Source organism: Siphateles boraxobius, unplaced genomic scaffold (genome assembly GCF_051911475.1).
Source record: "Siphateles boraxobius isolate OS27281-9 unplaced genomic scaffold, OSU_SipBor_1 77, whole genome shotgun sequence".
NCBI classification, from domain to species: domain Eukaryota; kingdom Metazoa; phylum Chordata; class Actinopteri; order Cypriniformes; family Leuciscidae; genus Siphateles; species Siphateles boraxobius.
Genome location: NW_027509205.1, coordinates 16,878,661 through 16,903,112, shown reverse-complemented (window position 1 = coordinate 16,903,112; position 24,452 = coordinate 16,878,661). Strand labels below are relative to the sequence as shown.

General features: G+C 36.9%; 1 protein-coding gene across 9 annotated transcripts; it reads left to right on the top strand.

Moving 5' to 3' along the window:
• Positions 1 to 699: 699 nt before the first annotated feature.
• On the top strand, positions 700 to 23,790 carry agap2 (ArfGAP with GTPase domain, ankyrin repeat and PH domain 2). Of its 9 annotated transcripts, XM_077218563.1 has the most exons (19): positions 4,041 to 5,998; positions 9,357 to 9,415; positions 10,024 to 10,111; positions 10,210 to 10,295; positions 13,084 to 13,225; positions 13,314 to 13,448; positions 13,539 to 13,654; positions 14,838 to 14,981; positions 15,441 to 15,521; positions 15,983 to 16,087; positions 17,450 to 17,633; positions 17,718 to 17,825; positions 18,454 to 18,591; positions 18,818 to 18,877; positions 19,131 to 19,279; positions 20,274 to 20,364; positions 20,470 to 20,692; positions 20,783 to 21,050; positions 23,023 to 23,790. In XM_077218563.1, exons 1-19 carry the CDS (start codon positions 4,978 to 4,980, stop codon positions 23,227 to 23,229), a joined length of 3,405 nt encoding a protein of 1,134 aa, XP_077074678.1. In that variant the 5' UTR covers positions 4,041 to 4,977; the 3' UTR covers positions 23,230 to 23,790. The 9 variants fall into 9 exon arrangements, with proteins under 9 accessions (XP_077074684.1, XP_077074685.1, XP_077074686.1 ...); XM_077218569.1 differs by lacking the exons at positions 4,041 to 5,998; positions 18,818 to 18,877 and adding an exon at positions 700 to 1,212; XM_077218570.1 differs by lacking the exons at positions 4,041 to 5,998; positions 18,818 to 18,877 and adding an exon at positions 848 to 1,212 and having other exon boundaries at positions 17,462 to 17,633.
• Positions 23,791 to 24,452: the final 662 nt, after the last annotated feature.

Genomic DNA, 24,452 nt, shown 5'->3' with positions numbered 1-24,452 from the left:
AAGCGTCACGTGTGTGCTGCTTGAGCTTCATTGGCTGAGCAGAGTAGCAACAAACAACGTCACACTTCGCCCCACCCTCTATCGTCACGGCCGTGTTAGACCTATGTGTTAGACACAGGATGGTGCATTGAGGACTGATGATGGCCCTTTCTACATCAGACACAAGGCCTCAAGACACTACGACATTTATGTTTATGTATGTATTCTCATCTCGTGCAACAAATTCCCGTAAATGCCAAATATCTTAAATTTCCATATTTTATGGAACTGTATGGGTGAGGCTGAGACTAATTGTCGCACTTTTTTTTAGTTCAGACAATATCTCTCAGGATAGGTTTATTTTTGAATGTCAATTTATGTTTAGGCACATACATTAAAAAATTTGTTACAAAATGAACACATGTTGACACTTAATGAGAACATTATATTAAAAAGCCTGTAATATGAAATCAAAATAAAAATCTAAGCATTATTAGGATAACAACATTTATTATACTTAATTAATTGTATGAAATTACTTTTTTTATATAAAAAAAATCCTGCAAACACTTGCCCCCAGTATTAATGTGACAAAATGTGGCATTTATGAAAAATTCACTTCTGTCCAACAGCATGTGGCAACTAGCCCCAATTTCCTCATAATGTATTTATTTTTCATTATCAGTGCTTAGGTTTTACCATTCCAGCTCTAAATCTGATAATACATTTGAGCCTGCCTTTTTGAAACCCTATTTTTTTAAACGGTTGTCTTGAATTTACCACAAAATCCTGTTTGCGAGAGAGCAGCCTATGAGATGGTGACACTTTTTAAAATCAGGAAGTGAATTCGAATAGAAAGAGAAAAAGTGAAAGAGACAGAGAGAGAGAGAGAGAGAGAGAGAGAGAGGAAATTCATGCGAGCAAAACTACTTCTGCTCTGAGCTGCATGCTTGAGAGTTTGAACAACTTTTTGCTGCTGTTCGTGACATTGACATGAAAGAACGGGCAGGAAATGCTGATGGGTTACAGGAGAAACTCCACGCGTTTTAAGCAGTCACATTGGTTTAAATATGAATAGCACAAATAAAGTTGTTAATTCGACTGCAATTAGAGCTGAGGTGAGAAGACATGAAAGCTTGCAGAAAACTTTAAACAAATTTCTCAAACAGCTGGAGAGGGTTGAGGACCAGCAGCTCAGGATAGGACTAAAGGTTTTCCTTCACAGCATACAAGGTGAGCCTTAATTGAAATTAACTTATTTGAGTTCATTGGAAAAGTCTCATAAATATCATGAGATTGTTTATTTTGTCCCCTAGAAAACTTGCTGATAGATTCCTGTGTCATTTTGCAAAGTGTGATGTTTACCTCATGTCCTTAGGGGCCCTTTACTTACCGAGGAGACTGACTGGCACGTAAACAGCATGTTGTTCGAGTTGAAAATCTATTTGATAGAAAGGCATATCTAAATTATTCTCAAAGAGAACAAGTTTACTAATCATTCTGGAAATGAGTTAATCACAGCTCCTTGTGTGAGATAAAAATTCAAGGAATAAGGCTTTTTTACATGGTTTGACTGCTATTGATTGTTCCACTTTTGTAGTATTATGTGCATTATCTTGAGCTTTAAAATAATATCAAATTCTAAAATGTCCCAACTGTATATTTTAGAGAAGGCAGACATATAAAAAGGAATATAAATGCTTTAACTCGTGTTAAATTGAATTATATAACCAGCAGACGTCTGCAAATGCAAATGCTCCACCAATAGACTGTGATGATGAACTGTTACTACAGTCCGGATGTTGAATCAGAATGGTGGATGTTAGTTTAAAGAGGCCCAGGTTGAAACATTAGCACCATCTTAGAGACGTCGCCATGGTGGCAGTCTTTTGAACACGAAGTGCTGGTCCATTTCCTGTCTGACGCTCTCTTGCGACCCACGAAAGCCACATCCTCTTCATCTCAGTCACCACCTGTCTACAGTGCTACTCTTAATCTCCATATCTGACCCCATTATTTTTAGTTTTCCATAATATTCCGTTTTTTTTTTTGTTTGACTTTAAATAATATTGCATCCACTGAAGCGCTAGCCAAATGGGCCGGCTGTAAAGTTTAAGCAGTTATTTTAACATGCAACTTTTATAAATCGTTTTAGCAGAAAACATCCGCGCTGTGCATATTTTTAGGTTGAAACTTATGGTAACAGTTAACTCTTTAATATAGTGTTTGTCAATGCTCCTTATAATTTACTTCCTCCTCACACTTCCTCTTGTGAGCGTTAATGCATCAGTCACTCAATCCGTCAGCTCAATATGAAGACGCTATCATTTAGCATAATCTCACCGACATTTTGTCTCTTTAAACCAAAACCAAAATCAAACAAGATTTTTATGGTACTTACCCATGCAAAACTTGGCACAATGATGCTTCAGTATTATGGATGATTGCTAGGGTATTCTGGTTGATTACTGTGGCATTCTGGATGCTTATTATATGGATTTCTTGTTTCTTTGATATTGCAGTGCCTAGATATTGCTCGAATTTTTTCACCCATTTGATCATTTTCCAGGAGAAAGTTGTTCTCTTGCATTAACCTGAATCACTAATGATGTTCTGTAAACAAAGTTGCAGAACAGACCAGATGAAATAGTATGGATGATCTTTGAATATATTAATTTAGCCCACACAGTCATATGATGATTCAAATGATGCTTGATGGGAATAAAATAAAAGGAAAGGAAACTGTAAAGGGGAAGTCATTGCTGTTGGCTTCTGAGCATTGGGATTTGCGAATAGGACTGACACATTTAAATGTTGATTACTGCAGGGAGCCAAGAGAGTGGGAGACAGGCGAAGTGACAGCGATTTAGGGGAGAGAGAGAGAGAGAAAGGGGAACATATATTTATGAGTGCAAGTTCTCTAGGAAAGAGAACAAGGTCTTCTGGTTGGTTGCTTTGGGTAATTTCTGTCATCATTTACTCATGCCATTCCAAACCTGTTTGCATTTTGTTCTTCTGTGTAACACAAAATAAGATTTTAAAAAATCTTATGCTGAAAGGGTTTCTATGTTATTTGGTTCCAGATGTTCTTCAAAATATATTATTTTGTGTTCCACAGAAGATAGTAATGTTTGGAAGGACATGAAGGTGAGTAAAAGATGAAGGAATTGAACATATTGAGTGTAAATAATTAGCAAATAATTTGAATCCTAAATATTGCTGAATTGTGTTCTGTATGACACCTGTCTTCATGAGTGATAGCAATCAATGTAATATATTATTGATTTGTGAACTGAATGCTAATTAACATTTTAAACATTAAACTCCTCCATTTACAAAATTATTTTTTGTAATATATGTCCTACACAAGACTATATATATGTATATATATATATATATATATATATATATATATATATATATTCTTGCGTTTTGTGTAGGACACTTTTTTTTTTTTACTCTCATCCTAGTTATTGAATGAATTCGAGTGTAGTATTGACGCCAATCAAGCATATTTGAACAGATCAATCAATAAATTGTCAATAATATTGCATGCCCTCACTCAATCACCTACTCATTCATAGACACCTTCGCAAGGACAGTTGGTGCACATAGCAGGTGGTTAGATATGGAGATAGCGAACGGGAGACTAGATAGAATCAGTGCATGAAGGAGGAGGAGTTTAGCCTCGGAATACCTTGGTAACAAGCAAGCTCAGTGTCTAGGACAGGAAAGGTGGGGGGACACGGCGGCTCTTGAATCACTGTACTGACTGTGACTGTGATATGTGGCACATTGCTGCCTGATACAGCACTGGATCGAGTGAAAAATGTGCCTCATTGATGTGTCAGTCTTGATTAGCTTTGCACGTAACCAATTATATTTGTGTTTTTCTTATGCTGCGTTGACCTCTTTTCCTTGTCAGAACCTTGCAAGCTTTACAGTCTGTCTTTATTCCTCAACACATCACTGATTCTCGCTTTTTAAGCAGGAGAGAGCGTGCAAGCGAGAGAAAAGAGAGGGAGAAGGCGAGGGAGGGAGGGAGAACGAGAGGAGGGGGTAGCAGGCTGTGGAAAGCAGGGGCTGGGAGCTGTCTGGCTGGTGACAAGGGCAGAGAGAGAGAGAGAGAGAGAGAGAGAAGCAGGAGATGGAGAGAAAAGCAGGGTATTCCTGCACGGTGCCGTTCTGCGTGGGTTTGAAGAAGACCTTCCACTGGAGAGATCTGAGAGATCCTTGTTCATGATGCGTGACTCGTCGAAACCTTTAGCGTGAGATGCACCTTCTTCTCTAGAATGAAGCATGATTGTCTCGCGCATTTGCATTATTGACATCCCTGATTACTTGACGCACCGATCACCGGAGGCGTGATGGATAGACTCTGTTTGGGGACACTAGGATCTCTCTCTGTGGACTTGCTGTAAACGTTTCCACCGATCCATGTGGCATGTAGACTGACTCCTCAGTTCGACTCTTCGGTCTGTCAGCGTCTCCTCCACACACTGTGGAGCAGGTTGGTGAAACGATGTGCCTTGATCTGAGGTTAACAGCTCTGCATGTCTCACAGATGTAATTTTACTCTTTGTCGTCCTTGAAGGAATTTTCGATCCTGTTTCCATCTTGTGCATTGTCATTTTTGCCATTGAATCTGCCTCTTGTTGAATGTAGTCAATGGAATCGGGAGAATGCTTTTCATGCAGGTGTGGAGAGCTGGGCACATGTCTGCATGCTTAAAATAGGTGTGAGAGGACCAGAGAACAGCAATACGAAGTCTGGGAAGAAAACATGAAGGTGTGAAAGAGCACAAAGGACATTAGCTAATTTTTTTCCCCACTTTAGGGAACAAGGTCACGGTTTACTTCTTTTTGTCACACTTGCTTGAACTGTCTTTTTTTCTATGAATTCCGTGATTTTTTCTGCTGTGGAAGCCATTGAACAAGTGAATAACAAGATTATTTGATTAATTTTCTGTCCTTGATCTGCTGAGAAATTCTGGACCACATGAACCGAAGCGGGACGTCACAGTCAAAAACCACCTACCTTATCTCCCTCACCTTGGTGAAGGTAGAAACCACTGAGGAAAATGAGTTGGAGAAGTCCAGGCCAGCTGTGGAGGGAGCGGTGTACGATGCTGATGGAGCGAAACATCTCAAGCACCCTGGATCCAATAATGAGGGCCAGGAACGCCAGAAAATGGGTGAGGCTGTGGAGCTGGAAGCTGGAGAATCTGTCAAATTCTCGGTGGAACAGGAAATACTCCAAAGCCCAAGGGAGGACAAGGCACTTTTTGCAGATGGTGTTCACCCTGGGGATAGGCAAAAATCAATGATCTCACCCAGCACAGAGAATGGAAGAGCAAGAGAATCCACCGGAATGTCCCAAACCTCGTTTCCCCGAGATATAGCCAGACATCTGGGTGACATCCCGGTCCGTGCAACCCAGCGTCCCGTGTCTCTCCTTAAAGCTCATGGCGGTGGTCGTGAATTTAAGGAGTCTAGGGAGAGCATCCATGCCTCCTCAAAGAGCCTTGACCGTAAGGACAGTCGGACCAGGATTCAGTCCCCAACCAGCCCGACTCCTGGATCTTTCCGGGCATCATGGGCTGTAAGTGAGGTGAAAACTTGCGATGAAGACCTCAAAGGGGGTATTGGGATGAAGAGGCCCACTGAAGGGGACATCATAGCCATGCGAACCCAGAGCCCTCGAGCCGAGAGATTAAAGGCAGGATCTACATCTCTTCCGACCCCTATCGCCTTGATTACCAAGCCTCAACGCAAAGGAAAGAGTCGCACCCTGGACAACAGCGACTTGAATTGTCTGTCTGAGGACCTCCTTAAGTGCAAAGGTGGTCAAATGGTATCTGACTTTAGAACAGCTCAGTCCCAGGGGGCTTCAGCACGTGACCGCAAGATGCTAAGATTTATTAGTGGCATTTTTACCAAGAGCACTCCAGTTGCAACCAGTGCAACCATTGTGACCCCAGTCTATAGCACCATTCAGAGGGAATCCAGTGAAGAGGAAGGTAGGAGAACATGGCTTATTCACCCATACACTCAAACTCTCAGATAAGTAGAAGCAGGATGGTTTCTGAAAATGGGAGGGGAGCACACTATAGGTAGATTGCACATTTTGAAAATGAGGGATTCTTTGCATAAAGAATGTGTAATGTTTTCTAAATGTTATTTTTATTTTAAAGGGATTGTTCACCCAAAATTATGTTTTCATCATTTACTCACCCTTCATGTAATTCCAAACCTGAATGACTTACGTTCTTCTTTTGAAAAATGTTTTAACCATCTTTTTTTGTCTATGCAATGAAAGCCATTGACTTTTCTTGTCTGAAAAAAAGAAGAAGAAATTTTTGAAAGCATATTTGTGTTCCACAGAAGATTGAAATACATACATGTTTGGAACAAATTGAGTCTAAGTAAATGGTGACAGTTTTCAGTATTTGGTGAACAATCCTTTTTAAGTAAAGTATCTTGATGTTTTAGTTTGCATTAATTTAAAAAATTGAGTCTATACACAAATTTAATGAATTCTGGTAATTAATTCTAATGCCTAGGGTTGTAGAGTTAAGATGCTGAAAGCATACTGGTCTTTTATTTACAACCACCCCCTACTGTTTCTGTTTCTGCCCTGGAAAAATTGAAATGGGAACTAAATTTGATAATACCCATGCCACAGGCAGCATAATTTTGCCCAACATCCTAATCCCATCTTTGATGTTCCGCCCACTTCCTGTATTCTGGTCTCATTCTTTCACGGAAGCTTCAATCCTTTCATCACCAGTCTCTTCATATAAAGCCATATCCAGCCAATTCTAGCACTCTAAACTGAAGGGAAAGCACTGATTTCTGTAGTGAAGAAACTTTTTATATTACATAAAGCAGTAACTGAATCAACAGGCAATTGAATGGATGAGCTTACATTTTGCCACATGCTTTTTAAATACACCCAAGCAAAGTAAGTCTGTTTTTCTTCAAATGATCTACTATGATATTGCAGATATGCCTTCAAGTTCAACTAATTTATACGCAGAGCTTGTTGAACAAAGGCTTCTTTTCAAACGTCTGTATTTCTCGACACAATATAGATTTGATAATTAGGTTTCCTATTTTGTAGGATGCGATTGATAATTGCACAAGTGGAACTCGATATAGGTGTGTGTGTGGTCAACATGCTACGAGCAAAAGGTCTGATGTGTCTGCACACACGACGCATGCGCACACAAAATATTTACGTATGTGTTCTCCGACTGAACAGAAGCAGCGGCTGGAGGTGGGGTTGTCATGGCAACAGGGAGGGCTGAGAGAGTTGCCTGTTGTGTGGCTGTGTTATGCGAGGGAACGAGCCACACATGAAATGAATGGGAGTGAGGGTATGCGAGGAGGGGTCCTTTTGAAAAAGAGAGAGGCCAGAATGTGTCACATAGAGCGTCCGTTTAGATGGAGGGGGTGGCGTGTTGTATATGGCACATAAGGATCACACTGTCTAACCGCACTGGCTCGACTCCTGATGTGCCCCGCCGTACAATGACCTCATAGAATTACGCTGAAATCGGAGGGGGTTAAACCTCTTCCGTTTGTGTCGTGGGTGGCGTGTGAGAGAGGAAACTGCAAACGGCATGAGTGCCAACTCAGATCGTACGCCGATCTCCTGCATCTGTGTGTCGTGAGCTGCTTTAATCAGTCCACGCCAGTCACAAGGGTGTATCGCACCGATCCTCCCCCCTGAACAAAAGCATCTTTGCCTCTCATCCGCCGCTTGATGCACCCACAGCTGTGCAGCTACACAAAAAACAAGGTGACATGCCCGTCTATCACTGGGTGCCGGGTCTGAGGCGCTGGTGAAAAATAGTGAGAGTGTGCTAAGACTTCCAATATAAAGCAGAGAGGGGTGTGGGTGCTCCATGCTGCTCGGATACACCTGCAGTCCTTCACGCCCTGTGAATTACCAGAGATTTATAACACCTCCAGATGAACTGTCATCCGAAGCGAAGGTGCAATCAAATTTCACTTTGATGCAGAATAGAAATGTGCAACAAAAGGGTAACGCATGATCTGTGTTTAAATGGTCACAGATTGGCGTAAGAAACAGACAGCATCATTGCGCCTGTACTGACTTTAGATAATGTGGCTTGACGTGAAGGCAGGTGATAATGTTATTAACTCTGCTGCTCAGTGCTTGGAGGTTCTGAATGTTGTGACCACTGTATGATCATTCAATCGTGTCAAACTCGCTCTTCCTGTAAGTGAGTCATCTGAAGTTTCACGTCACTGACATCAAGGGTCAGAACGAGGGGATTTAAGCTGTAGATCAATATGAGAGATCTTTTTTTAGAAAACAAATTCAGTAGCTGGCCCACCCATACATTTTTTTTTTGCTAAGTATACTGCAAATACATTCACACATACACATACTTATAAATACCCTGCAATTGTACTGTTGGTATACTAAATTGGTATACTTAAAATCTGCTAAACTGGAAAAACTAATTTTGTCCTTAATGCACTTTAGTTATCCGGAAATAGTGCTGAGGTCCAACTAAAGATATACATAAGTATATTTGATTGTGCTAAAGTGGAACTATTGCAAGTATACTTTATGTACACTTTAAATATCTGATATTATAGAGAGATCAAACTATCCTTATCCTTACTAAAAGTGATATTAAAACACATTTTTGGCTTAATATTAAGAAATGTGCATTGTTCAATAAAGAAGTCCTCCAAATAAATTTTAAATATAAAATTTATATCTGTAAGTGTCAGTAAATATGTTAATGGGTTTTAGTATACTTAGTATGAATAAATGTGTTTTAAATATTAATATATCAGCACATATTCCATCTCTTTTTTTGTTATGTGATTGATTCATCTATTTTTCTGTTGACAAAGTTTGATGATGATCACATGAATCCCATTGGAGAAGTATTAAAAAAAAAACTCATTAAAAAAATCCACATTCAATCCAAAATATTTGACCTCCTGTTGGGTGGGAGCTAATGAATGTAATTTAGAAAGTTTGTTGAGTTCAGTATATGTATCGAATTTGGTAACACTAACCCCACCACTTCAGTTAAAAGGGGGAAGATTTTTTTATATAAAATATCGAACTCGGGGACTGGCTCTTTTAACTAGGGCAAACACTTAAAAGACCCTAGCAACTGCATAGCAACACATCAAAAGCCATTTAAAAGACCCTTGCAACTGGATAGCTAGCAACACATTAATAGCCACTCAAAATATCTTAGCTACTGCATAGCAATGCCCTGGAAACCTACAAGGCAATAGAATACAGTAGGATGGCTTGTTTTGTGCAAAAATTGTCTTCATTGTTTTGAAGTTAATACTTAACTTTGTCTTTTCTTTTTTCAGCATCATGTTCCAATAGCCAGGAATGGACCTTAACTCGCGCTATTCCAGAACTGCGATTGGTGAGAACACCTTAACAGTTTTTTTATTCCTGAAGGATATTAACAATTTTTTTTAGGCATACATCTATAAAAACAATATTTAATCTGGTTAAGGTTGCTAAAAAGAAGATGGTTGCACTTTATTTTAAGGTTTCCTTGTTACAGTGTAATTATACATTTAAGTACTGAGTAATGTTAATATTAATTAATTTATATTAATTACATGTACTTACTATAGGGTTAGGATTGGGATTAGGTTTGGTTTAGCGTTTGTTGCATGTAATTGTGCATAATTTATAGTAATTACTATAGAAACTACATGTGATGTGTAACAAGGACAATATAAAATAAAATGTTTTCATAAAACTCATAAAATTAAGATTTATTTTGAATTTTTGTCATGCTGATGAGTAAGCATACATATTTGACTGTAGGAAGAAAAAAAGAAGAAAAGATCTGAAATTATTTCTAAACATTAACAAAAATTAAAAGAGCACAAATAAAGACTTTTGCTTAAATTTCAATTAAGTCTCAGATGTGTCTCCTCAGGAGTTTCAGATGAGATCTCAACAGTGTCAGATCATGATTAAAAGTGATGATTAAAAATATATTCTTTCTGCCGCATGCAGGGGGTTCTGGGTAGCCTTCGCAGTGGAAAAACTGCTCTGGTAAACAGATTCATCACAGGAAGTTACCTTCCACTTGAATCGCATGAGGGTGAGAACTTTGTTCTTTCTCATCTCCTTTTCGAAGACTGTCATTTTAACCATTTAGAGGCATTATAATTGTTCTCTTTTCTTTTTCTTCTCTGGAAGGAGGAAGATATAAAAAAGAAGTGTTGGTGGAGGGACAGAGTCAGTTATTGCTGATTCGAGAGGAATCTGGTCCACCAAGTGCACAGGTGTGTGAATGTTTCCCTATGAACACTTAAGTCAGGAACATACGGATTTTTTTGTTTCATCTGACCATAGAACCCGTCCCGTTTGAAGTACTAGTAGTGTCAGTTACTTTTCAAACGTTCTATGGACAGATGAAACAAAACAAAAAAAGAGCCAATGCACAACAAAAATATTTAGCCAATGCATGATGTGTGCATCTCCTGCTTTTAAATACTTAACATTAGTGTGGCAGTAACAAACCTACAGCAAGTTGTCCATGCCATTCATTCCGTTTTTAGACTTTTGAACTTCAGAAAGCATTTCCCCTTTGGGGGAATCCCCACCTCTACTTTAAAAAGTGTGTCCAACTTCGTTCAAAAGTCAGGGGAAGTTTATTTGGACAGACCCTCGACTTCTTGATTTTGACCGAGAGAGTGAGTCTCAATATGTACACTTCAGGCAGATCCATAGACCAAAATGCAAAATGATTGTGACGCCAAAGCAGATCACACTTAAAGGGATAGTTTACCCCAAAATTAAAATTGTGTCATCATTTACTCACCCTTAAGTCGTTCCAAACCCGCAAGACAGTAAGTTCATCTTCAGAACACGAAAAAAGATATTTTTGATGAAATCGGAGAGCTCTCTCCCTTCATTAACAGCTACGCAACTACCACTTTGTCGCTTTAAAAACTTCATAAAGAGATCGTAAAACTAATCTGTATGAATTGAGCGGTTTAGTCCAACATTTCTGAAGAGACTTGATCGCTTTATATGATTGAATTTAGGCACTTTTTTTCACATAAACATGAACGGAAACATGTTCAAGCATGTTCGCTTAACCTGCGAGAACCATTAAGGTTTATTCTCGTCACGAGTTTGGAGAACACCTGACCAGAGATCAGAGACCATTCCTCTATACAGAATCTCTCTAGATTCCCAGATCCATGTTGGTGCTTCTTCTCTTCAGTTCAGCCCACTCATTTTCTATAGGGTTCAGGTCAGGGACTGGGATGGCCATTGCAGATGCTTGGTTTTGTGCTCAGTGACACATTTTTGTTTTGATTTTGATGGATCACTCTCCTGTTGGAAGATCCAAACATGGCCCGTTATAAGATTTCTAGCACAGGCTGTCAGGTTTTGATTTTTTATCTGTTGTATTTGATCAAATACATGATGCCATGTATCTGAACAAGATGTCCAAGACCTCCAGAAGAAAATTAGGAAATCCACATTAAAAATGCAGCAGTGTATTTAATTTTACACATAAGGTACTTTTTTATCCCTGTGGCACCAAACCCATCTTAAGTGTTTGCTGCCAAAAAAGCTAATTTTTTTGTTTCATCTGACCATAGAACCAGTCCCGTTTGAAGTACTAGTAGTGTCAGTTACTTTTCAAACGTTCCATGGACAGATGAAACAAAAAAGAAAGAGCTTTTTGGCAGCAAACACTTAATATGGGTTTGGTTCATACTGCGATAAAAAAGTACCCCATGTGTAAAATGAAATACTCTTCTGTATCTTTAATGCTGTGGGCCTAATTTTCTGCCAGAGGTCCTGGACATTTTGTTCAGATACATGGCATCATGGATTCGATCAAATACGAACAGATAAAAAATCAAAACCTGACAGCATCAAAATCATTTATTTCATAATGTGATTTTCCCCCCACTTTCAATTCTTTTAATTCAATAAAATGTTACATTTTTGCATTTTTTAAAAATAAAATATCAAAAGGATAAACAATGTAGATTTATTTTTACAGCCGTCTTTGATCATATTAACCAAGGGGGCAAATAATTCTGACCAGCACTGTGCATGCCTATAGAATGGTGCTTATGGAAAAAAAATGTATATTTAAATTTTTTTTATAATAAATCAGCTTCAAAGCGGATTCTAAGTGATCATGGCGTTCCATTTAAACACATTGCAAGGGTTCTGCCAGTAATGGGCACTTGTGCAAGGAAGCAATGACGTATGTACAAGTGAACCAGACAGAGGAAAGTTAGCGAGGGAAGTGCATAAAAAATGGATTTAAATGCAACCACAGATGTGGTTAACTAACTTTAACTAGAAACTGAAGAAGAAGACAGTTCATGCAATTACGCTATAGTGCCCATTGTGGAAAGATTGAGAATGCTGCTTTCTCTCGTTGTGTTATGAATTGCTTCTTACACATTTTGTAATGATGTGTGCAATTGAGCTCGTGTAACAGGAAGCACTTGCCTGCACCCACTTGCGAAGAGTATATTTGTATGTACACTACCATTCAAAAGTTTGGGGTCTGTAAAAAAATTTTACATTATTGAAAGCAGCCATCAAGGCTGCATTATTGTGCTCAAAAATACAGTAAAAACAATAATACTGTGAAATCTTATAAAAATTTAACATAACTGTTTGAATATATTTTAAAATGTAATTTATTCCTCTCATCAAAGCTGAATTTTCAGCATCATTACTCCAGTCTTCAGTGTCACGTTATCCTTCAGAAATCATTCTATTATGCTGATTTGCTGCTCAAGAAACATTTATTATTATCAAAGTTGAAAATAGTTGTGCCGGTTAATATTTTTTGTAGAAACTATGATAATTTTTTAGCCTTCTTTGATGAAATAGAACATTTAAAAGAACTACTTTTATTTGATATATAATTTTTATGTAACATTATAAATATATTTTCTTTCACATTTGATAAATTCCAAAATTATTAGTTTCTTTTAAAAAAAATACTGACCCCAAACCTTCGAACAATAGTGTATTCTGCATTATATCCTTCCGCCCTGTTTTTCATTCCTAAATTTGTGATTGTAGATCTGCAACTGGCTCGATGGTGTCATCCTGGTTTTTAGTCTGGAAAATGAAGCAAGTTTCCAGGATGTGTACAAGAACTACAGTGAGCTAAGTGCAAATCGTAACATAGCAGAAATCCCCATTATAGCGGTTGGAACGCAAGGTAAGAGATACACTCTTCTTGGTTTCAGGGATGTTTAATTGAGCTATATGGTGTTGCGTACCAACTCTGAGTGTTTTTCTTCCTGCAGATAAGATTAGTAGCACTAACGCCCGTGTGATTGAGGACAAGAGGGTCCAGCAGCTGTGTATAGATGTGCGTCGCTGCACTTACTATGAGACCTGTGCCACCTATGGACTTAATGTGGACAGAGTATTTAATGAAAGTGAGTTTCATCTCAAAATAGGGGCTAAAATAGCATGTTACTTCCAAACAGGATGACAGTTTTGATTGGACAAACTTGTTTCCCTCTTAGTGACTCACAAGATTGTTGTTGCCAAGAAGCAAGCCGCTCTTCTGGCATCCTGTAAATCACTCCCAAACTCCCCGAGTCACTCAGGGGCCTCGACTCCAGTGTCAGGGCCCGGACAGGTATCTCAATGCTTATGAGTCTCTCTGCTGCATGGATGAATCTCATAAAAGACATGTCTGGGTCAATTCTGGGTCATAGAAAATCTCATTTTCATTACTATAATGCAAAAAAAAGTACATTTGTGAAGTGCAGTTGTAAGTCATCATTATTTATTGCCATGAATTGAATTTAAAAATTGATAACACTTTACAATAAGGTTTCATTCATTAACTACATTAGTTAACATGAACTAATAATAAACTGCACTTCTACAGCATTAATGTATCTTTTATCAAATACATTATTAAAATCAAAAGTTGTATTTGTTAACATTAGTTAATGCACTGTGAAGTAACATAAACAACAAACAATGAACGGCAGTATTTTTTTATTAGTTAACGTTAACAGACTAACAACTACAGTAACAAATGTATGGCTCATGGTTAGGTCATGTTAGTTAATACATTACCTAATGTTAACAAATGAGACCTTATTGTAAAGTGTAACCAAAAATAGTTTTTTTTTTCATTACAATATTGTGAATTTGGGGAGAAAATTGTGATGAGAATAATTGTCACAATGAAACATCTTAATGGCCCTACTGAATATATATATATATATATGTATATATATATGTATGATTATAAAATATTTTAATTTAATAAAATATTATTAAATATAATATACCTATTTTCTTTATTCAAATTTGATTTTGTTTTGTTTTGTTTTGACCTAGACATTTCTTTATCATTATAATTCTTGTGAAATATTTGAAGGAATTAAATACCATCATGGTGTTGTTCTTTTCAATATTCTTGAGTATTGTTAGGGTGTAAAATATTACTTTGACAAAATTTCCGGATCTAATTAGTTTCATATTCTTTGCTTACTTATGTGCTGTGCATTACACAATAGTATTAATATTATTTCAACATTATTTACAAATGTAATCATTATAATAAAATTAATAAGAGTTAAAATGACATGCTTATATTTTATTGTAGATGAATTATAAATGATAAAATTCCATATCAATACATACATTTTAATTTTAGATTGATGCATTACACATTGTTATACCCCTGTTGTTGAGTATTTGACTGTTTTAAATGATTATGAAAAATGTCATCAATCTGTCTGCACCATTCACCATTCCACCAACCTCTGTCTCAGTCTTCTTAATGTCCCATCATCCTCTCTTAGGCCAGTAATGGGGGTCAAAGTAGTGATTACCCCTCCTCTTTGCCTTCTACCCCTGTGATAAGTCACAAAGACATACGGGGTGGGGCAAGTGGAGACGGGGGCTCGCAACGAAATCCGCCCCGACGACGGACCTCTTTATTTGCGGTTAGTTCTTTGAGCTCATTACAAAGAGTGTCAAATCTTGCCAGTTACATTATGTGCAACACCAGTGAAACTGTGTGTGGAAAATGTTTTATTGTATTATTTATATTTTAAAGTATAGTTGGTCTTATATCTAAATGATTATAGTAATCTGAGGTGATGTGTGTAATATTTTTATAGTAAAATAATTTCTTCCATCCAAATTTAATATGTGACGATTACTATTAATCGTGGCAGATGGGGAAACTTCTTCGAAAAAGTTTTAGTGATACTATTGAAATTACATACGTCACCTTTAAATGTTGTTACAAAAAAAAAACAGAAGTATGACAGCAGCCTGAGATTCTGTTTGTGAACTCTCTATCACACTCACTTCATCTCATGAGTCACATCTGTCTTCCTTCCTTTACGTGTTTCGCCTTCCCCTCATCTGTACTTTATCTAACATGTTTGTGATTTTAGAACCGTCGTGGAAGTGACTCTGAGAAAAGAGCTTCAGATACCAGAAGTGACATGAGCGGTCGGTCGGTTCCTATTAAACAGGTACGTGTGAGATCTCAGCTTTGAGGATGTGTCGTGGGGCTTCTGTGGAAGTAAAACAATGACAAATGTTTTTGAAACAAAAAAACTTGTTGAATTGCACTACTTGGAAAAAAAATGCATTGTATTTTTTTCTTGGTTATATATGGAAATGTTTTGAATTGAAATATTCACAGTTTAAATATACAACCCATATTGAATTTCATCCCATAAAAATGCAAGCCTTAAATACAATGCATTCAAATACAAGCAGGGTTAATGCAATGCATATTTTTACAAGTAGTGCAAATCAACAAATTTTTTTGTTACAAAAACATTTGTCATTGTTTTACTTCCATAGGCTTCTGTGAACTGAAGTGGCCCCGAACAGTGTTTTGGACACGTAGAAGGTGCTTGGAAAATGTATGAATCTCATTGCATTAGAAGAATAATTAAAATAAATCGCAGTTTTTTTTCTTTGTTAGGGAACTTTGTGGAAACGCAGTGAACGTTCTTTAAATAAGGAGTGGAAGAAGAAGTATGTGACGCTGTCAAACAACGGCATGCTGACGTATCATTCAAATTTAAACGTGAGTAATCCTCTCTTGTAATCCATTCTGTTTTCATCAGAGCAGTAGTGTTTTACACATCCTTCATTAACAAATACTTATATGCTTCTGTTTTTATAATCACATTTTGTGTTTTTTCCTTTTTTGTACGAAAATGAATACTGCTGTTCATCACTGTGTTTTTGACTTAGTATTTCTTAGATTTATTAGTTTATTATAAAATAGTGTTTTCAGATGTGATGCTGTAACTGTATTTAATAATATTGCCTTTTGCCAGGAAAATAACTCATACACTGCAAAAAATTATTTTCTTACTCTGTATTTTCATCTTGCTTTCCAGTACAAATATATAAACATTCTTAAATCAAGATATTTAGTAGAGAAGCAAAATGACTTAAGGTATTAAGTCTTGTTTACAGAAGTTAAGCGTGTTTATGCCCAACACAAGACAAATATTCAGTTAAGTACGATAAATAATCTTGTATTCCCTTTGAATTAAGTTGATTTTTCTGACCCCACTGGCAGATTTTTTTTAAAGCATAAACTCACTTAATTTTGAAGATTAAAAAAAATGTTCTCAAGTAAATGTACCTTGATTTAAGAATTTTAGACATTTGTAATGAAAATATTTTTTGCAGAGTATAAATATATTAAATATAGTGTATAATATACAGTATACATATACATTGTGTGTGTGTGTGTGTGTGTGTGTGTGTGTGTGTGTGTGTGTGTGTGTGTGTGTGTGTGTGTGTGTGTGTGTGTGTGTGTGTGTGTGTGTGTGTGTGTGTGTGTGTGTGTGTGTGTGTGTGTGTGTACAAACAACACACACACACACACATATACATATTATATAAACGAAAACTTTTAGGTTAGATGTGATTAATCGATTTGACTGCAGTAATGAAATATTTAAATATCATATTATATAAGTAAATTATAATTAAACAATATATTAAACCAGACAATTTTAATTGTCAATATTATTATATTATATAATAATATTATATAGTAATCAATATGATTATATTTTTTACAAATTAATACAAATTATATCATTATATTTTGGGTGTGGATTTACAGCTAATCTGTGTTGTAATGATTCAAATCCAGTGCAGAAAATGTTTTGGCCGACGCAGGACTGGGTTGTTAGGTATAAAAAAAATCAATGACACTTTGATGAAATTGCCTGATAAATTTACGACAACCTAAAAGCTTGAATGTTTTGCTATTTTTGGCTGTAGAAGAGAAATGGCGTATTTGTGAGTTAGGTCCATGGATTGTATTACTCATAATAATAGTGTTGACATACTATATTATGAGCAATACAATCCATGGACCTAACTCACAAATACGCCAGTATTATGCATATATTTATGATTTTAGGAGTTTATGCAGAATGCTCAAGGGAAAGAGATGGACTTATTGCGAGTAACAGTAAAGGTGCCAGGAAAGCGTCTTCATCGCGCTGTCACTCCCGGTGGGCCGTCCTCTGGCCCGGCTCTTGTCCCTGTGCCAGGTGTAAATGGACTTAGTAAAGACAAGCAGTCATCTGAAGGGGGCGCTGCATGTAAGTGATATCTTTAAAATGTACTCACAAATGAAATAAAATAATTTGAACGATTTCTCACTGTCATGGTTTCTTTCTTTCCAGCAAATCTTCTGACTGTAGAAGAGGCATCCAGAACTGGCTTGTCATTTCATAATGATCAAAGGGTGAAACGTTGCCCGTCGTCTGTGTCTAATAAAGGCTTCAGTGTGGGTGCGTAAATATGTTGTTTACACCTTCCATTCATTCCTTCTATAACAGTTTTGGAGAATAATAAATTAAAAGTAGCAATGTTACTAACCTGGAAATGAAGGTAGCTTAGCATTGTTTTCTAACTGCAAAGTGTAGTGATTCATTTCAGTTCATATCAAGTTCATATGCAAATCTGATCATTTTGACAGTTCATTTTAAAGATTCATATCACTTAGTGGTGTTACCTTTTCTATTTACTTGGCCTTTTTTGCACTGAAATATTTTGTTAAATAAATACACCAGTCCATGACTGCTTCGATTCAGTATTTTTCTGTCTGATTCAATATTTTTGACTAGTTACATTCTTTTTTATTACAGGAAAATACTTAATATAATGATATTAGAAAATTATATTAGAAAACAAATGCAATATTATATAATTATATTATTACAAAATAAATATATATATATATATATATATATATATTAATAAAATTACATTATATAATAGTATTATATTAATTATATAATAATATGTTCAAATATACTCAATATATTTAATACATATTTAATTATTTTGAATATTTAATTGTTAATACAGGAAATGTTTTGACAATATTCTGTCCTCTTTTTTGTATTATCTTAATAGACTCAAGCATTGAAGGGGCTACAAGTCCTCCCTTAGGAAAAGAACACATCCCGTCTTCTCCAATGACTGACAGGAAGAAGAAAAAACGAAACAGAAGTATCAACCTGAAAGGAGACGCAGCGGCTGGACAGGCTGAAGGTAAGAAATCAGATTTATGAAAGATTAACAGACGTCACTGACAAAGCAATCAGATGTATTATTGCGAAGAGTTTGCAAATTTTCTTTCCTCTCTTTTCCTTTATGATTCCAGTATGGACCTGATTAATTGCTTTCTGTTAGGTCCTCTTACAATCTCTTTTACTTCTTCCTTTCTTCTTCTTCCTCTTATCCTCTGCTGCCCTGGACTAATTTCTTGCACCGCAAGCCAAGCGCAAAATGTGGAAATTAAAAAGCTTTGGTAGCTTGAGAAACATTAATAAAACAGGTAACCTGAATGTATGAAATGTATGAGTGGCTGAGCTGACTCCATCTTGCTGTCTTTTCTGCAGTATGTGTCTCTATGTCCATCTCTTGTCACATCATTGGATTACAGCAAATGGATCTGAGTCTATCTGTCTGAGTTCCTGTCTCCTGAAACACATAATTATACTGAGACGATACATTAGACTGAGGACACAGTGGATGTTTTTATTGATCCCTTCCTCTTGTGTAAATAACTGTTGCTCTCGCCCATACAGAAGAAGAGAGCGCGGACTTCATCATCATATCGAGCACAGGACAGAGCTGGCATTTTGAAGCCCAAAGTCAAGAGGACAGGGACGCCTGGGTTCAGGCCATCGAAAGCCAGATCCTTGCAAGTCTACAGAGCTGTGAGAGCAGAAATAAGGTAAAGAGGGCAATAAATATGTATCTATAACAAGCAGTCTGTCATTATTAGGAACATCTTTTAAAGTTTTAATTTTTGAGAACACTTTTATGTTCACTTATATGCATCAAAAAATGCATTACATATTTTTTTTTGCCAGGAGGTTTTTAAGTGCCCCTAATATATATATATATATATATATTTTGATATTACCTTTCATGTAGCGTTTGTGAGTGTAAACATCTGCAAAGTTTCACAGATCAAAGTTCACAATAAATGGAGTTATTGTCTCCCAAAATAAAGAACCGATTCTGAACTGCCTGAACAAGGTCTACTTTGACCCGCCCTCAAACGCTGTAGTTGTAGCTGAGAGTGGAAGAGTTTAGTTGGTGTTGTCGACATGTCGAAAAGATTATGTTTTCTGCGCTGCGAAAGCAAATCCACTTTGCTGCCAAAAGATGAGAACTCACACTGGAATTGATATAGTAAAACTGACGCCATTGTTACTGTTTATATCACTGTATCAAGTGCTGAAGAAGATCCGGAGCTTAAATTCAGATATGGGAATGGAAATTTTGTTTCCGACAAGTGCTGTAAGCGGTAGACCAATCAAAATAGACTGGGTCATCTGACCAATCAGAGCAGAGTAGACTCTCGAAAAGGAGGAGTTTAGAGAAACCGAATCCTTTATCAAACACTGTGAGAAAAAAGGTGATGATGCAATGTATATTATGAGAAAATGAAAGTGTTTTCTGTTGTTGTTGTTGTTGTTTTTTACCTTGAATGCATGTAAACCTATTGTAGGAGACCTCAAAACAAAATTAGGAACCTTTAAAATAGCATAATAGGGGCACTTTAACATTTCCATATCCCTAAAATCGATTGGTTAATAGAATCAATAAAGGACACTGATTCCTTCTATATACGTAAATCATGATAAGAAACAATATACTATACATATTAACAGTTTGCTCTGTAATATCACAAAATAATGGACTTAATTTTTAACTCTCAGGCTCGAAGGAACAGCCAAAGTGAAGCTGTTGCCTTGCAGGCCATTCGAAATGCCAAAGGGAACGACCTCTGTGTGGACTGTGCAGCACCAAGTAAGTGTCCTGGAATTATGCCTTATGAAAATATAAACCACAAAATGTAAATGTTGAGATCTCTGTCATTGTTCAGTATATGAGAAAAGTACGCTCTCCTTGCAGATCCAACATGGGCGAGTCTTAATCTTGGTGCTCTGATCTGCATCGAGTGTTCGGGGATACACAGGAACCTGGGGACGCACCTGTCCCGTGTGCGCTCGCTAGACCTGGACGACTGGCCCAGTGAACTTACAAAAGTGCTTTCGGCTATAGGCAATCATATGGCCAACAGCATTTGGGAGACCTGTACCCAAGGGTGCCAGAAGTTGACACCTGAGGCAACAAGGTGAGCTGGCTTTGACCGTGAATGTCATTGTGGACAATGGTTCAGAGCCACTATGGTAATAATTTGGCCTTTGCTTGGTGTTTGTTTCAGAGAGCAGAGGGAGTCGTGGATCCGTGCCAAATACGAACAGCGGGCATTTGTGTCGCCCTTGCCCGCTCAGTGTTCAGAGGACACAATGTCGACTTGGTTGCTAAAAGCAGTAATCGACAGGGACCTTCCCAGACTTCTGCTGCTTCTCGCGCACAGCACCAAGGAACTGATCAACATCCCGCCTGAAGGAGCAGCGCAGCAGCATCACAGCGCATTACATGCGGCCTGCCAGCTGGGCGACGTGGTCATGACACAGCTGCTGGTCTGGGTGAGTTATTGAGCCTGACATGTGATATAAAAAGCCCAAAACATTTTTTTGAATAAGAGATATTAATTAGACAACATATTTTTAATCCTCTCCTCGCGTTCTGTAACAAATCCTTCCCTAGTGGGTCAAAATGACCCAAAGCCCTAGAATTATACTTTTTTTTTTTTTTTAAGAAAGCTTGTATCATTTCATTTTGATAATATTTTTTCTATTTTTATTGCAATGTTTTTATATTTTTATTTTTACAAGTATCCTTTAAATTACTAGATTTTATCAATAAATAATAGAATTCAATTCAACTCTCCAATACATGCATAACCAGCTCAAATCAGCTCACAATATTTCACATTGGGTCAATTTGGGTGTCTCTACCGACCTCTTGTGGAAAAAAAAATAACATGATATTCATGACTCTTGCCACTAGATGGCCTTATAGCTTTCTGGAGCAAATTAGTTTTCCCCTGGGTCCTAAAGTCCTTCCTTGAGTCTGTCTCTTATCTCTTTTTTTGTATATTCGTGATTCAACGATTCAAAGGTCTTGGACCACTCAGATAAACATTACATTAAAAAAAAATATGGAATATATATATATATATATATATATATATATATATATATATATATATATATATTTTTTTTTTTTTTTATATTAGTTCCGGGTCAAAATGACCTGAGGGAAGGATGAGGGTGTGTTTTTGTTGAGTATCATACTTGATACATCAGGCTTTTATGGCTCAGATAGTATGATATAATATGGATATAAGATAAAAAAAAAAAAAAAAACCTATATTTTATCCAGAGGCCCAAACTCAGCATAACATTTAATGCAATCCAATGATTGAGAGAAATAAATGTTCCTCAGAAGCCTGATAGATCATATTTGAGACTCAAATTTTAACATGATTTTTCTGAACAAAAATACATTTGGGTAATCAAGCAAACCTAAGTTGCTTCTGTCCAGTAAATGTTCATCTTAAAATACTGATAACAATGTAATAGTCATGCTTACGTTTACTTTATAAAAATCATTTGATTTCACAGCAGAAAGTCACACCTTTTACTTGCTAAAAATAGAATCTATCAATCGAACGACAGAAGGCATGTTGTTTGTGTACGACAGTATTTTTTTTAGCAAAGGTCTAATCATGTTGATAATTAGAAATGTGCATATCAAAATTGAGATACTGTAGGCTTATAGTGTTAAAGGGGTGGTTAATTATGATTTCACTTTTCTAACTTTAGTTAGTGTGTAATACCGCTGTTTGAGCATAAACAACATCTGCACAGTTACAACGCTCAAAGTTTAAAGCAAAGGGAGATATTTGCTCTTAAAGAAATCGTTTTTTTAAGGACTAACAAACGGCTGGTAGGGACTACACGACATTCCTCCCGGGTTGATGACATCACAAACCCTATAATTTAAATAAACCCCGCCCCCGGAACACGATTTATAGATTATCATGACAGAATATATGTGAATCAATGACTAGAAGATAACTACAGATAAGCTACATAAATTCATCATCTAACCATTCAGAAACGTCCCGTTGCTTCTACATGTTGTCACTTCTTCTTAAGTCTCTCCATCATTGTCCGACTCCGGTTTGAACATAAAAGGCTAAAGGTTTTTGAAATTTCCAGTGCATATCTGTGAGAGCGAGCTCTTGAAGCTCCGCCCTCTGTGCCGGGAGCAGCAGCTCATTTGCATTTAAAGGGACACAAAAACATGCTATAAAAAAAAATCTGTGGGGTATTTTAAGTCAAAATTTCACATACACACTCTGGGGACATCAGAGACTTATTTTACATCTTGTGAAAAGGGCATTATACCAGCCCTTTAAATGACAAGTTTTTATAGACTTTTCTTTTTTGTGTGAACCATTCCTTGTAGCTTTTTCACTTTCAGTACTGCCTTGTTTGCGCATTTCTAACAGGTACTTTCTTTTTGTTTTTGCTTAATTGTACTCTACAGTACAGCAGTGATGTGAAGTCAAAGGATCCACAAGGTCGAACCGCACTGACGTTGGCGCGCCAAGCCGGGAGCAAAGAGTGTGCTGAGATTCTTGTCCAGCACGGCTGTCCCAGTGAGACGTCACCCACCTCCCCGACTCCTGTTCTCTCCCGCAAAAGTAGCATCACGAGTGTTGGACGTGTCAATTCCAGGAGGAGGGTCTCGTAACCCATGAACGTTCATGATCACATAAACATTTTCAACAGGGCCATTTTTATTTCTTCATAGAGTTGTGTGTTCTGTGCGTCTGTGAACCCCCCAGAACCCCCACCCTCCCCCGCCGCCCCCCAGAATATCGCCTACAACGCTGTATTTATATACTGTACGTATATCCTTGCGGATTCCTCAGAAAAGGGAAAAGGAAAAAAAGAAACTCTTAATTGTCCTTATTAGAAGGCTTAGAGTGACAGCTACAAAATTTCAACATGCCTTTTGAAAGAAAATGGAAACTGTTTTACCAACTAAAAAGCAATATTATTTATAATATGCTGATAAATATGTATTATAGATGCATTACATGGAAAATGTAGCTTGAGAGTTTCCCAAAGCAATCTGAGGGAATGTATTTACCATTATGACTGTCATTACCATTGTTCTTTAAAATAGAAATCATGGCTGAGGGTAATGTAATGTAAGAACATGTTTATATTCAGACTCCAGAAGAAATAGTATTTGTCATTGTGCATCATTTCTAAATACTATAGACAATAAACTCTGATCTTCAACCTCTCTTTGGTACTGCTTGTTAAGTTTATATCTGTTTTTTTATCAAAAATCTAATGTTTCCACATTATAATGCCTCAAAACTTTGCTGTCATTGAAGGCCTGTTTGATTTCAGAGAATTCCGCTGGTTAAAATAAATCGTGCTATTATATGTGTCAGAGCAAGTGACAGAGCTCATGCTATAAATGCAAGATTGCCTTCATAGACTAATGTTTCTTGGTCTTATTATCTCATATTTGCATTTTGATTTAATTTACACATCTGATAATCTTCATGAACATAGTTTGCTTAGCTGCAGCCACTCTTCCAAAATGTTTCTAAATTGACCACTTCTTAAATTAGACCACTCCTTCAAATGACCACATTAAAATGTGGCTGTTACTTCAACATGAAACCTGGATGACAACAGAAGACTGGATGCCTTTAATTACATCTGAACAAGTTTGTGCAGTATTGTTTTTAAATTTTTATTTGTGTGGGTGTGTGTGTGTGGTTCGGGTATTCCCTAAATTATAGGGACAAATATGTCCATCGATCTGTCGCCATAATACATTATACTTAAAATCCAGTATCAATTCCTATTTGGGCCAAATAGATTTTATAAATAGCTATATTTTTCTTAATGAGACCAAAAAATGTCCCCCCAATGACAAGGATTTCAGACATT